Source organism: Dendropsophus ebraccatus, chromosome 6 (assembly GCF_027789765.1).
Source record: "Dendropsophus ebraccatus isolate aDenEbr1 chromosome 6, aDenEbr1.pat, whole genome shotgun sequence".
NCBI classification, from domain to species: domain Eukaryota; kingdom Metazoa; phylum Chordata; class Amphibia; order Anura; family Hylidae; genus Dendropsophus; species Dendropsophus ebraccatus.
In genome coordinates, this window is record NC_091459.1 from 10,678,007 (window position 1) to 10,693,747 (window position 15,741).

The window sequence follows — 15,741 nt, forward strand, 5'->3', positions numbered from 1 at the left end:
AATTACTATCTCGTGAAGCGATTCTAGTCATACCTTTATAATGCCAAATGTGAGCATAATCCTAATGATTTTATTGTCAGAAAGTGTTATATCAGAAATATAACTTCGATATTAGAAGGATGCCGTACTTTAACTTTTTTGGGCACTATATATATATATATATATATATATATATATATATATATATATATATATATATATATATTTTTTATTATTATTATTTTTTTTGTATAAAATGATAGTTATTGCGTAATTATTGGCTAGAAAAAAGCGCCAGGCAAGGTGGGAGGAGAAATGAATTTTTACTGCGTTTTTGGCCGAAAACGATTATTTCGAATAGTCTAGTACTACTCCCTCATCTCTAATAAAATCCCCCATCCCTTAATATCAGTTTATTTCTGCAGTAATTTACGCTAAATCTGCCCTTTTGGCAGATTCAGACTTTGTCAGTATTCACTAAGCTCAACAAGAAAAATTCCTTCTGTTAAATAGAAGCTTATCAAACAGCATGTCAAACATTGGACCGATATTGAACCGTAATGTTACAATGTATTTATGACGCATATGAGAAAATTCTTGATACGTTCTGTGCGCCATTAAACTTCTTATTGCCAAAAATGTCTGGCAGTATGTTGTCACGTGGACTGTTTTATGCAGCCGCCAATATTTCCTAGTTGTTTCTCAACACAAAAAGAGTTAAAGGTGTTGTTCTTGGGACCTTCCTAAAAAAATTGGACTGCAGCCCTGGTGCTCCTCATGGTTTCTATTTAGAAGTTGTCATCACCACCTTTAGTTGTAGAACTTGGCAAACATGTTCTTTATAAAAGAAAAACATCTGGGTCTTCTACGTCTTTAGGCTAATAAATGGATCTCACATTAAGAATTGCATTCGGATTAATTGCTCCAGCAGATAACAGATTTGTTGCTTCTAAATAGGCCCCCACCATAATATAAGTCAAGTTTATTGAACAGATCTTCCATCTGTTCACACGTGCTCATCTACTTTACATGAACCTAAGATAATGTATTAGACAATTGCATAGGAAAAAAGGTATTCTCATGTTTAAAGCAAATTTACCATTAGGTCCATCACTGTTTTCTACTGTAATGGATCGGTACCGGTGCACGGTGCCAGCCAGTGGTGCGATATTCCCTCCTCTCTGTGATGCAGCTTTATTGATTCGGGAGAAAGTTTGGTCTCCTTGGGGGCGGCGGGCCTGCCCCCAGTGCTTTGGGGCGGGCAAGTGTTATCAAAAAGACCGATGCCAAGTATCAGAACAAGGAGGCAATTTTAAAAAAGGACCGTGCCACTGGAATCAACAGTGCCAATCCATTAAGGTAAAAAAAGCACAGCGATGTACCTCATGGTACATTCGCTTCAAAGTGAATCTGTCACTCCCATTCTACTTACTAAGCTTGAGCCACCACTGGTAGTCTACCTGTAAAGACGTGTCCGCTCCACACACCCCCTCCCTGCATGTTATAAAGTAACTTCTAAATAAACCAGCCAGAAGACACATCATTTTGGTGAGTGCCCACTTCTATTTTCTCACTTTGCTCACATTATGTTTTCTGTTTAGCGGAGCACCACCGTGAACTATCCCGGTGGTTTTAGCTGCCTGTCTTTGGTCCTAGTTCCAGGTGTTGGAGATTGCAAAGTTGGAGATTGAGAAAATTCCTTCCAAACTTGTTATTATCTATTCAGTCTCCCTTCCCTCCCTTCAGATCTCAGCTGCTGTTTCTGCTCAAGGCATGGAAATCTGTTTGTGAGCTTTTCTCTTGGTCTCCCCCTCCTCCCCACTTCCCTTTTGAGACACCCTCCCAGAACTACATGAAGCTACAATGTTGCAGATAAAGCCAGTCAGGTACTTGTATACATCAGCTTTCTCAGAAGGGAGGGGGGAGACAAAGAGAAAAGCTCACACGCAGATTTTTGTGTCTTCAGCAGAAAGCAGCAGCTGAGAACTGCGGGAAGGAGACTAAATAGACAAGTATGGAAGTAATTATTAGTCTCACCATGGGCAGCAACATATCAAAAGTTATGTTTGAGTGGAATATCCCTTAAACTACCCCAGCAATGGTTAGCATGGGATTATGCATATGAATATGTGTGAATTACGTGAAAAGTAAAGGCTCAAATAAAGGAACGACTGGATCGTATTAATTTAAAAGTAAAAGCTGTCCTACGCTTAATGTAACAGTATCTCCTACAGTGGCAGAAATTCAGTGGAGTAACCCATTGCATTTCACATGGGGGTATAGTAGTACCCTGTCCGACCAACATCTTAAACCAATTTTAAGTGCTAAACACCTGAATAAACACGTTGTAGAAGTGTTCATGTATTGAAGTAGGTCAGTTCAAGGTATGGTATTTGGCTGGAACTCTTAATTTCTCTTTTTACAGCAATAAGGCTGCCAGAAGGAGGAAGTCTGAGCTGAATTAATACATTTGTTACAGTGGAAGTCAAAGGAAAACGGCTTTAACCTCAAATTAAGCGTCCGCTTTCATTTATGCCAGTGATAGGATTTTTCTAAAAAATATAGAATTTGGCACCGATCCACTGTAAGTTTTTTTTTAATTTTAAAGCAAAACTTGGATGGTTATTTGTTTAAGGCTTACATCTATGATTACTTGTGAGTCCTGTCTCTGCGAGGATTTGATTTCATATTGTTTCACATTTGGGATACAGATGCCCACTGGTAGAGCTCGCGGCAATTTTCCATTGTATTACCGCAGTGATAGCTATCTGTAATATTAAACACATTTTTTTTTTCAATGTGTTTTTGAGAAACTTTTCAGGACACTGATATTGCCCAGAACGGCACACAGCTTTCTCCGACTACCTCGGGTTTTTAAAAAGACCTCTGTGTCCCAACCCTGTCTCGAACAGCTGCACAGCTTCACATGACACTGTCTGCGTTTCATGTGGACACACGACGTTATTGGCGCTGCCAAAAAAGAACAGGTTTATTTGTAGAGACCGTCTCTGATGCAATCTAAGTGACTGCTTCTATTTTTCTTTTGTTCCAGAGAGAGGTACAAGTGTAATATAACAAGAGAAACGCAAACTCAGGACTATGTAACATGCCCGAAAGACACACAACTTGTGAAAGCTATTGAATGAAGCCGTGTTATTTTTAAAGTTTCATCTATCTTAATGAAAATAATTTACATGACATGCAAAAAGAAGAAAAAACGAAAATATTTTTCTATGACTGTGTCCTTGTTGCTTGATCTCTTGTTCCCGAAACCTATTTAAGTTAAAAGACTGGGAACTTGTGGTTTGAATTATTAACAAATTTCAGCCGAGGCTTGGTTTACACTACATATTTGCAATCCGTCTTTTTTCATGGTGTTTTTTTTTTAAAAAAACAGATGCATTTGTGTGCATCCATCCTGATAAGTTTTTCCATTGACTCCCATTATAAAAGAAGAATCAATTCAAAACGCATGTTTTTTTTTTTTTTTTTTTAAACATACAAAAAAAGTAGCTGACCTTATCTTTGTGTATGTAAAAAAAACCCAGATGTGTTTTGGTCCTTTTTTTATTTTTTAGAATGGAAGTCAATGGAAAAACGGATCAAAATGGATGCACGCAAAGAACGGTTGTTGTTGGTGATTTAAACAATGGCCGTTCTTTAACCTCTTAAGGACATAGGACGTACCGGTACGTCCTATGTCCACACTTGCACTTCAAAGCGGGGCCGCGCGGCGGCCCCGCTTTGAAGTGCCGCGATCCCGGGTGCCGCGTGTAGCCCGGGACCGCCGGGACCGGAGGCAACGTTTCCCTGGGGTCTAGTGGGGGAGATCGCTCCTCCGGGACCTTGTCCCGGAGGAGCGATCTCCGTTACTGATGCCGGCCGGGGACGCGTCCAAGATGGCGCCGTCCTCGGCTCGGCACTCGTTTACTTCCGGCTGCAGCAGCCGAAAGTAAACGAGTGCCGATCTCATGGATCTCTGCAGCATATCTATGCTGCAGAGATCTCAATGAGAGATCCAAGTGTATATACTAGAAGTCCCCCATGGGGGCTTCTAGTATATGTGTAAAAAAAAAAAAAAAAGTGTTGTTAATAGTAAAAAGCCCCCTCCCCTAATAAAAGTCTGAATCACCCCCCTTTTCCCAGGTTTTAAATAAAAGTAAACAAATAAATAAATAAATAAACATGTTTGCTATCGCCGCGTGCGTAATCGCCCGAACTATTAATTAATCACATTCCTGATCTCGTACGGTAAACGGCGTCAGCGCAAAAAAATCCCAAAGTGCAAAATTGCGCATTTTTGGTCGCATCAAATCCAGAAAAAATGTAATAAAAAGCGATCAAAAAGACGTATATGGGCAATCAAGGTACCGATAGAAAGATCACATCATGGCGCAAAAAATGACACCTCGCACAGCCCCATAGACCAAAGGATAAAAGCGCTATAAGCCTAGGAATGGAGCGATTTTAAGGAACGTATATTGGTTAACAACGGTTTGAATTTTTTACAGGCCATCAGATACAATATAAGTTATACATGTTATATATCGTTTTAATCGTAACGACTTGAGGAACATGCATAATAAGTCAGTTTTACCCCAGGGTGAATGGCGTAAAAACACATTTCCCCCAAATAAAAGAAATGCGTTTTTTTTTTTCAATTTCACCACACTTCGAATTTTTTTCTGGTTTCGCAGTGTACTTTATGCAAAAATTCAGCCTGTAATTGCAAAGTACAATTAGTGACGCAAAAAATAAGGGGTCATGTGGGTTTCTAGGTGGAAAAATGCAAGTGCTATGGCCTTTTAAACACAAGGAGGAAAAACCGAAAACGTAAAAACGAAAATGGGCCATGTCCTTAAAGGGTTAAAAAAACAAAAAACAAAACACTAAGCAGAATCTTATGGGGAACAGACACACAATGTATTGCACAATGGCCACTGTTGTCAACTATTTCCAGACAGCAGACTTGTTCAGAGTCTGTTCACACAATGATTGGCCATTCTCAGTATGTTGTGCTGATTTCAATGGAAATTTGGCTTGCAGGAACACCCACCCAAATGTGTCGGCAATCCAAAAAAAAGAAAATGATGTTCATCCGGCTGATACTGCAGTATCGGCTGGGTAAACAGGTGATTTGCTTGGTAAATTCATTGTTAGCCAAACCAGCTGTGAATGGATAAAGCTTCATACAGGGACATCTCCACTGCAGGAATATTCCTATACGATTGTTTTTAGCGTTTTTGTATATTTTTAGCATTAGTGATTACAACTAAATTGGCTTTAACCTCTTAAGGACGCATGACGTACGGGTACGTCATGCGTCCGCAAGAGGTGTTCAGAGCGGGGCCGCGCGGCGACCCCGCTCTGAACCTCCGCGATCCCGGGTGCCACGTGTAGCCCGGGACCGCGGCTATTTGCGGGCACGGTCCGATCGCCGTGCCCGCTAATAAGGTAATCAGATGCAGCTGTCAAAGTTGACAGCTGCATTCGATTACCTTCTGCAGCTTATCCCTGGTGTCTAGTGGCGGAGCGATCTCCGTGTCTGGTCTCCGTGTCACCAAGATGGCGCTGATTCCGGTTGAAGCAGCCGAAAGCAAACGAGTGACGATCTCATTGATCTTTGCTGTATAAGTATCTCAATGAGAGATCAGTGAGTATATACTAGAAGTCCCCCAGGGGGGCTTCTAGTATAAGTGTAAAAAAAGAAAAAAAGTGTTCTCATTAGTAAAAAGCCCCCTCCCCTAATAAAAGTCTAAATCACCCCCCTTTTCCCAGGTTTTAAATAAAAGTAAATAAATAAATAAACATGTTTGGTATCGCCGCGTGCGTAATCGCCCGAACTATTAATTTATCACATTCCTGATCTCACACGGTAAATGGCGTAAAAAAAATTTCAAAGTGCAAAATTGTGCATTTTTGGTCGCATCAAATCCAGAAAAAAATTAATAAAAAGTGATCAAAAAGTCATATATGCGCCATCAAGTTACCGATAGAAAGAACATATCATGGCGCAAAAAATGACACCTCACACAGCCCCATAGACCAAAGGATAAAAGCGCTATAAGCCTGGGAATGGAACGATTTTAAGGAACATATATTTGTTAACAATGGTTTGAATTTTTTACAGGCCATCAGATAAAAGAAAAGTTATATGTTACATATCGTTGTAATTGTAAAAACTTGAGGAACATATATAACAAGTCAGTTTTACCCCAGGGCGAATGGCGTACAAACAAATACCCCCCAAATAAAAGAAATGCATTTTTTTTTGTTCAATTTTACCTCACTTTGAATTTTTTCCTGGTTTCGCAGTGTACTTTATGCAAAAATTCAGCCTGTCATTGCAAAGTACAATTAGTGACGCAAAAAATAAGGGCTCATGTGGGTTTCTAGGTGGAAAAATGCAACTGCTATGGCCTTTTAAACACAAAGAGGAAGTATGACTGCACATTAGTCCTTTTTTTCTTAAAGGGTTTTTGGCATAAACTACTAATCTGTGATGCTGCGGGGACATGACAGAGCTATAGGGAAGTGTCTGTAACATTGTAACAATAGAAATATAAAACAAATAGTATAACTTGCTGTTTTCAGTTTTATTTAAAATATGTATTGGGAAAAAGGAGTATATGAGATTAGTTTGGATATAGTTATGTTTAAACTGGTTGGGAAAGCATAGACTCTTGGTATGAGATACTTCATGTTCTAATAACAATTTGTATCTACATCACATCAATCAAGTTGATATATTGCGGTACCATATAAAGTGCCTAACATATTGAGATATGACTTCCTTGTAAAGTACCAAATGCTATTGCAACTATCCATATATCTGCTGCAAGATCCTAAAATAAGGCGATATGACACCCTAACGTGCAATTATACAATATTTATAAAGCCCAACTCAAATGGCCGTTACTATTAACAAAAACAAATCACTACGGAATACGCTTGGAAATTTCAAGTGGAGGCCAAGCGGCAGATGCTAAATGGCCTCCTCTTGAAATTTCTGAGCGTATTCCGTAGTGTGAACATACCCTAAGGAGTTAAGCTCTGTAGAATTCTCACTGTTATTGTTTATATTCCTGAAGATGATGATTATTATTGTTTCTTTCTTTCTTTCCAGGTAGGAGTGTCAATGTGAAGTCAGTAGGCCTTGTTGGCCGGCACGGTCCTCAGTCCAAACAACCCTTTCTAGTTGCTTTTTTTAAGGCAAGTGAAGTTCTTCTTCGCTCAGTAAGAGCCGCAAACACAAAAAGGAAAAAACAAGACAAGAACAAGTCCACAGCCCAACACGATGCATCGAAGGTGCCGACCAATGCAGGTAACAGATCCAATATAAATGACCCGTCATCAAGTGGCATATAATGATTAGTGGCCGTAATGCAGCGGACCAATGATTTAGTTATAGTAACTCTACAATACATTTTTTCTGAATTTAGGGTGTACACTGGGAATGTCCCTAACAACCATGCTAAGCAGGAAAAGGACCTACTTATGCCTTAATTCTGTCTTATATACAACAGAATGTCCCCCAATGTGTTAGTACAGATTGTCATTGAACATGTATTGGGCTTAAAGGGGACCTGTAGTCAAACCTCTGCACCAAAATTAGATAATTGCTAAGGCCATGTGCAGACGCTGTAGGAGACCGGCCGTTCCATGACCCGGCCGGCTTACGGAATGGCCGGTCTCTGAAAAGATCATCCCGGCCAGTACTGTGGTACCGTCCGGATAATCTTTAGCCCTGCAGAGTTCTTATGCTGACGCATCGGTGCACGCCCGCATCAGAACTCCCCACTGCACACAATAGAGCATACGGCTGCAGCCGCTCGCTCCACTGTGTGCACTGACAGGGTTCAATGAATAGTGGCCGCAGAAAACTGACATGTCAGTTGTTGGCGGCGCCGCTAAGAATCCCAGCTGGAGCGTATGCTATGTGTATACTTTCTGGCCGGGACCCCATAAGCAGCAATGGCACGTATATTTTTGTAATAATCACGGCCGTTGTACAACGGCCATGGTTTTTAGAAAATACACGTTGTATGAACATAGCCTAATACTGTATAAGGCCGACTGTACACTGGCCGTTCTTTGACCCGGCAATGACACAGAACGGCCGGTGTCAGTGAAGTTCATCCCGGCCAGTACTGCAGTACCAACTGGATGATTTTCATTTGTGCTGTATTGGAATGCGTGCGCCCGCTTCCCAATTCACCACTGCACACAATGGAGAGTGCGGCCGGAGATGCACTCTCCATTGTGTAAGCTGTCAGTGTTCTTCGGCTGTTATTCAATGAATAGCGGCCGCACAAAACTGACATGTCAGATTTTCCTGCGGGCGCTAATGATCCCGGACGGAGTGTATACTATCTGACTGCAATGCAACATAACTTTTCTATTAATCACGGCCGTTGTTGCAAATCCTCAACAACGGTCATGATTAATAGAAAAGTTACGTTGAGTGAATGTAGCCTTAGGCTAGGTTCACACTATGTATCTGTGCGGGCGGTAAATCATCGGCCGGATTTTTCGGGTTCATGCGTACGTTAGAAAGTATACGATATACGGCTGCACAGTGCACACTATGTATGAATCTACGGCCCTATCGTAATCGGACCCGTAAAAAATGAACAAGACCATTGTTCGTGGCTGGAAATGCGGCCGTGGATTGACAGGCGGTCCGTACGGAGTACTTCAAAAATAGCCGGCAATGATGCTGAATGCCGATGCCTCTAATAGTTAATATATTAAATTAATAAAACACATTTTCTTTGTAATAAAGTCCCTTTCGTTGTTCAATAATTTAAATCTAACGAATCCATCATTGTGCATTTAAATATACTGTTAAAATAAATATATATATAAATAAATGTATATTTATATATATATATTTATTTTTTGACAGTATTTAATTGCACAATGATGGATTCGTTTAAATTAAATTATTGAACAACGAAACTGAATTTATTACAACGAAAATGTGTTTTATTAATTAAATATTAATTAGTACAGGAAGCTCCATAAGCCGTTAATTCATATTGCCGGCAAAAGAGCTTTCTGTACTAATCATCACTTTACTTTAATTAAAACAACAAATGTTTCTTCTAGTTATGTTATCACAATAGCATTATTAGAAGAAACATTTAGAATTATATGTGCGCTCAGCTGATTGGCTGATCGGCTCAGCGCACATATAAAGAGCCGATCCGCAGTACAGTGACTTCATTGTGCTGCAGGCCAGCGAAGAGGACACATCGGGGTGAGTATAGAGCTCTCCCCACCCCCTCCCCTGCACTGCACCCCTCCCAGCAAGGAAGGGGGGTCACTTAACCCCTTCCTTGCTGGGATGGGTGCAGTCTGACATCAGTCTGGCCCCCAAGGGGTTAAGGGGGATGCAATACATCCTCCCTTAACCCCTTGGGGGCCAGACTGTAAGCAACGATCTGTAAAGATGCTGCATACTGTAAGGAGCACAACACCGCTCACAATGATGGGTATTGTGCTCCTGTTTGTGTGTTTTTTGTGTGTTTCTCTCTTTCTTTACTTTATAGACTTAATAGACTTTATAGACTTTATAGACGGAATCCATTACTAAGTCAGGGCCTAGTGTTAGCCGGTATAAAATGGCTAACACTAACCCCCCATTATTACCCCAGTACCCAATGCCACCAGGGGTACTGGGAAGAGCCGGGTGCCAGTGGTCCCGGAGCGTCAAAATTGGCGCTCCTGGACCGGGCAGCAGCAGGCTGATAAGATTTAGGCTGAGGAGGGCCTAAACCAATGGCTCTTCCCACCCTGGTGTTACCAGGCTGCTGTCGTTTGGTTTTTAACCCGGCTGGTTATAAAAATAGGGGGGACCCTATGCGTTTTTTTTTTAATTATTTATTTATTTAAAAAAAAAAAAAACGCATAGGGTCCCCCTTATTTTTATAACCAGCCGGGTTAAAAACCAAACGACAGCAGCCTGGTAACACCAGGGTGGGAAGAGCCATTGTTTTAGGCCCTCCCCAGCCTAAATCTTACCAGCCTGCTGCCGCCTGGTCCAGGAGCGCCAATTTTGACGCTCCGGGACCACTGGCACCCGGCTCATCCCAGTACCCCTGGTGGCATTGGGTACTGGGGTAATAATGGGGGGTTAGTGTTAGCCATTTTATACCGGCTAACACTAGGCTCCGACTTAGTAATGGATTCCGTCTATTAGACGGCTTCCACTACTAAGTCTATAAAGTAAAGAAATAAAGACAACACACAAGTGAAATTTTTTTTTTATTCAAATAAAAACACCCCTACACCCCTCATTGACCATTTTATAAAAAAAAAAACAGCAAACAACCGCTGGTCATCGACGTAGTCCACGGAATCCGACGTAATCCACAGGATACCGATATCTGAAAAACAAAAAGAGAGAAACACACAAAAAACACACAAACAGGAGCACAACACCCATCATTGTGAGCGGTGTTGTGCTCCTTACAGTATGCAGCATCTTTACAGATCGCTGCTTACAGTCTGGTCCCCAATGGGTTAAGGGAGGATGTATTGCATCCCCCTTAACCCCTTGGGGGCCAGACTGATGTCAGACTGCACCCATCCCAGCAAGGAAGGGGTTAAGTGACCCCCCTTCCTTGCTGGGAGGGGTGCAGTGCTGGGGAGGGGGTGGGGAGAGCTCTATACTCACCCCTATGTGTCCTCTTCGCTGGTCCGCAGCATAATGAAGTCACTGTGCTGCAGACCCGCTAATTATATGTGCGCTGAGCCGATCAGCCAATCAGCTGAGCGCACATATAATTCTAAATGTTTCTTCTAATAATGCTATTGTGGTAACATAACTAGAAGAAACCTTTGATGTTTTAATTAAAGTAAAGTGATGATTAGTACAGAAAGCTCTATTGCCGGCAATAGGAATTAACGGCTTACTGGAGCTTCCTGTACTAATTAATATTTAATTAATAAAACACATTTTCGTTGTAATAAAATCAGTTTCGTTGTTCAATAATTTAATTTAAATGAATCCATTATTGTGCAATTAAATATACTGTCAAAAAATAAATATATATATATATTTATAAAAATATACATTTATTTATATATATTTATTTTAACAGTATATTTAATTGCAAAATGATGGATTTGTTTAAATTTAATTATTGAACAATGAAACTGATTTTATTACAACGAAAATGTGTTTTATTAATTAAATATATTAACCATGAGAGACATCGGCATTACTGCAGAGGATCGCAAACCCCGGTAATAGCAATTCATGTAAACTGTTTCCCTGCTTTCCCAGATGCATACAGAGGTGTTTGCATCACTTTCTAAAGATTTTATTTGTTATTTTTAGTTAAACCAGATTTCCAAGTAAATGACCGTATGTTTTTAGCCGCATGTCTATTTTTTCCCACGGCCATAGTTTCAGCCGCACATTTCCAGCCGCATAAAAAATACAGCTGCACACATACATAGTGTGAACATAGCCTAAAAGTGTAACTGTCATTTAATGTCACTTTTCAGAAACCAATACATATCAATAGTACAAGCGATTGTAAGATTATATTAAGTAAAAAAGTTTCCTTCTGTACTGAAAGAGCTGTTTTCCTACCTACCTCCCCCCTAACTGCAGAAGAAGCAGGATTCCTGTGTCCATTATGCTCTATAGAGAGGGGAGGGGTCGAGGTGATGAGTGAGCACAGAGAGGAGAAAAGGCAGCCCTGCACAACACTACATCCTGCAATCTTCTCTCCCCAAGTTCTCAGATATGAACTGACCTTTTTGACCTCTGAATCCAGTGTTTTATGTGCCCAAACTTGTCTGCTTTCCCTACTCACTTGCCCCACCCCCTCCATAGGATATAATGGACACAGCAAACCCCTCTTCACTTTGCTCCTCTGTAATGAAGGCGGCTTTGCCTGATAATGAGCAGAGAAGAAGTGAGTGTATGTATGTGTGTGTGTGTGTGTGTTTGTGGGGGGGGGGGGGGGGTTAGGCTGGGAAATTGCTTTTTGAGTACAGAAAGAGCATTTTATGTCTAATAAAACTTAATACATAATTTCTTAAAATCGCTTGTACTATTGATTATTTTCTGCACAAAAAAATAAATAAGTAAAGATGGGTTGGTATGCGTGATTATACAGTAGTAGATGTGTATAAAAACACTCACATCTCTTGATTGTATAATCACTCCCATCGCCTGATATTCACTCCCATTATTACAATTATGGTCACATCTCAGGAACAGATGCATCAAGACAATGCAATCAGAACATCCTAAGCAATTTAATATTATTTATAATAAAATATGGTAAATAAATCCATGATGACAGGAATAGAAGTGTAAGGTTCCAGGATGTTTTATAACAACACTATAACATCTAAACGACCGCAGCGAGTATGTAATTATACCGCCCTTAACCCCTTCTGCTCCATCCCGGCTCCCCCCCTGTAAGCATACATTACCTGTCCTCGCTGCACGGGTCCGGCGTCCTGCTCTCCCGTCCGGCCAATTAGTGTGTTGCCCAGCCGCAGCCACTGATTGGCCGGACGGGAGAGCAGGACGCCGGACCCGTGCAGTGAGGACAGGTAATGTATGCTTACAGCGGGGGAGCCGGGCGGGAGCAGAAGGGGTTAAGGGCGGTATAATTACATCCGCAGCAAGTATGAAGTGTATGGGAACTGCCAGGACCTGCCGGGCTCGCAGCGAGAATCTCGCTGCGAGCCCGCCCGTGTGAATATACCCTTAAAAAGTCACTATTAACATTCAAAAGGTATTTCTTATTCTGTTATTTTCACAGATTACAACACAAGTGAACAGAAACAAGCCTGTAAAAAGCACGAGCTCTATGTCAGCTTCCGGGACTTGGGATGGCAGGTGAGGAGGGCATGCTTTGGTTTATGTTTCTAGTCCCCTTTTTAATACTGTATCTGTCCTCCGTTTCGTTAAAGTGTCACTGTTGTGTTTTTTTTTCGTTTTTTTTTTTGCAGAAATCAATAGTACAATAGGTGATTTTAAGAAACATTGTAATTGGGTTTATTAGGAAAAAATGCCATTATCTGCATTTAAAAAGCCTTTCCCCAGGTCCCCCCCCTCCCCTCCTTTCTCTCATCCACTGCTCATTATCAGGAAATCTCGACTCTTTTACATCAGTCGGGCCCTGTTTAATCTATGGAGAAGGGAGGAAGGAGATTAGTCACCAGCACAGAGCAGAGAACAAAGGATTACACAGCGGGACGACCTGTATGAAAGCCAGTATTCAGAGGTCAGAGAGGTCAGTGCTGACTTCAGAGGAGATAGCCCGGTAATTTAGCTGTAAATTAACTCTTTGTTGTCCTGTTTTGGCGCCTCATCTCCCTCCACCCCTCCCCTCTCCATGGAGAACAATGAAGACAGGGGGGAGAGCTTCAAACTGCTTTTTCATGATAAAAATGCATTTTTTTTTGGCTAATAAACCCAATTACAAAGTTTCTTAATATCGCCTGTACTATTGATTTCTGGGGAATTTTTTTTTAAAAAAAACAGTGACACTTTAACTTGCTAGAATTGTAATCATATAGGAAAAGGACTTCACATCCCAGGACCCCACTCAGAAGCGTCCGGGACTGGGGGTCCCGAGCTATGGGATACCGACACCAATGCTGGAGCGGGGAAGGTGAGAGCATGTTACTTCTTTCATCCTCCCCCTCCCCAGCACTCTGCCAAAAATCACTCTAGCCCAGAGTTCTCGCATGGATTGAACTAGTAGGGTTGTAAGAAGGTGGCACAGTCCTCCATTAATGACCTTACTTACCACTGAATTCTCTTCTGATAAGTCATTATAGTATTTATAGAAACAGTGGGGCTCACTGTGTAGCTCCCATCAACCTCTATAGCAGTTATGGCTCCGTAAAACAGTGCACTCGTCTGTCTCTGACATTAGAGCCATCTCCAGACACTCCAACCATGCAGATAGGGTAGACAAGAAAGATCTCATCATAGGAAACATGTCCTGGAGGTGAAACCAACACTTATCAGACAGTTATCTAAAGACAAAGATGAGGACAAGACACCAATTGTCAGGACTGTATCTCTGCGGAGCATTATGAGCCCCTCGGCTCGTGCTGTGCGGTCGAGAAGGCGCTGAATTTCTTGTATTCTGTTTTTGTTGCAGTGGGTGAACACTGGTTTATATGCTCACCTTGGTTGGGAGACACACCCGAATTCACCTGCTGATTTCTGTCTGGCCATGTTATGGTTAATCTGTGTTTTGGTTCTGCTGTGACTGACAGGTCTTCCTGCCAGTGGATCTGTTTTGTTCTCAGGTGTCTGTGTTTGGAGATCAGGGGGATGGTCCAATTACGTTCTGGACCAGAACCCTGACCTCCTATATAACTAACCCCAGTCTGTGCTACCATTGCTGGTTATTGACTTTGTCTCTGCCTGCTAGTATCCTTGGTGTATTTGTATTCTCTGATCTTTGCCTTATTTCTTAACCTCCCTAGCTTGCCGCCTGCCCTGACCATATTGCCTGGACTTTGACTACGCCATTAGTTTGTGATTTTGTACTTTCGCTCCTCGATTGTTGTGACCCGGACTGTGGACTATTCTTTATTGTGTTTTGTCTGTCTTGTCTTTGTGTCCCACCTAGCTAGTGCAGGGACCGCCGCCCAGTTGCTCGCTGTCATTTTAGGGTGGATTGTGGCAAGTAGGTAGGGACAGTGGGCTGGGTTCAGCATCAGGGCTCACTGTCTTGTCTTGTCCTGTTGTCCGGTTCCTGACAGAATAACCAGCCTTACTTTTTTTTTCCTCCACCTGGCTATGGACCTTATAAAAGCTCTGGTTGAGCAAATGCAAAGCCTCAATCAGCTTGTTCTGGACTTGCGCAGCGTGTGCAGCAGGTAGAGTCTTTCCTGGGCCAGAATGCTGTGCTATTTCCTGCTGTTCCCCCAGAACCTCCAGTGCAGCTTCCTGAAAGGTTCAAAGGCGAGAGAAAGGCCTTTCGAATCTTCAGAGAGGGATGTAAGCTGTTTTTCAGACTTTGTCCCCGGTCCTCTGGGGATGAGAGCCAGAGAGTGGGCATAGTTATGTGCCCACTCTCTGGCTCTCATCCCCAGTGGGCTGCATTCAGCGTCTGGGCTCACTGTCTTGTCCTGCTTTCCGGTTCCTAACACCAATAGATAAAAAAATTAAGTGCTACTCTACCTTACAACAAGGTATAGGATAAAACCAAGAAATGAAAAGGCCAATGGTAAGGGGTGAGATCACAAATGCAGAAAAACAAACAAACAAGCAAACTAAGAAAAAACACCAAGTGCACAATGACACCTCAGGAAATGATGCCAACACCTCTGGAATGCATATGGGACAGCAGGGGAAGAATGCCTGGATGCATCTACCTTTTGGCGGTCCCTTTCTACCCACAGGACGATTATCGTTTGCTAACTATTGTTCGCTAGTCATTCGCTAATTGTTCGCTAATCGTTTACTGTAATTCTACATTCGTTCGCTCAAGTTCTGCATTTGTTCACTACTCGTTCAGAGTAATTGCACATTGTTCATTGTTTTGCTGGGATAAGATGGAGTAAACTATCGTAGTAACAATCGGAACTAACGACCATCGTTCTGTGTAATATGGTGAACAATTTCAGGTTAACGATAAACAATCTTGTTTGAAATCGTTTATCATTTGTCGGTAAACGTTAAAAATCACTTTATCTAATAGGACCTTGAGCACACTGTCTCAAAACACCTTCTAAATCTCTGCTTTAGATACTTTTAGCCCCAAC

At 41.7% G+C, this 15,741-nt stretch overlaps 1 protein-coding gene across 1 annotated transcript in view; it reads left to right on the forward strand.

Annotated features, from left to right (window-relative positions):
* BMP5 (bone morphogenetic protein 5) overlaps positions 1 to 15,741 on the forward strand; it is a 96,363-nt gene that overhangs the window by 76,690 nt on the left and 3,932 nt on the right. The window contains exons 4-5 of the mRNA XM_069973416.1: positions 7,106 to 7,303; positions 12,774 to 12,850. Coding sequence (XP_069829517.1) covers positions 7,106 to 7,303; positions 12,774 to 12,850 — 275 coding nt within the window. The remainder of the gene's footprint in view (positions 1 to 7,105; positions 7,304 to 12,773; positions 12,851 to 15,741) is intronic.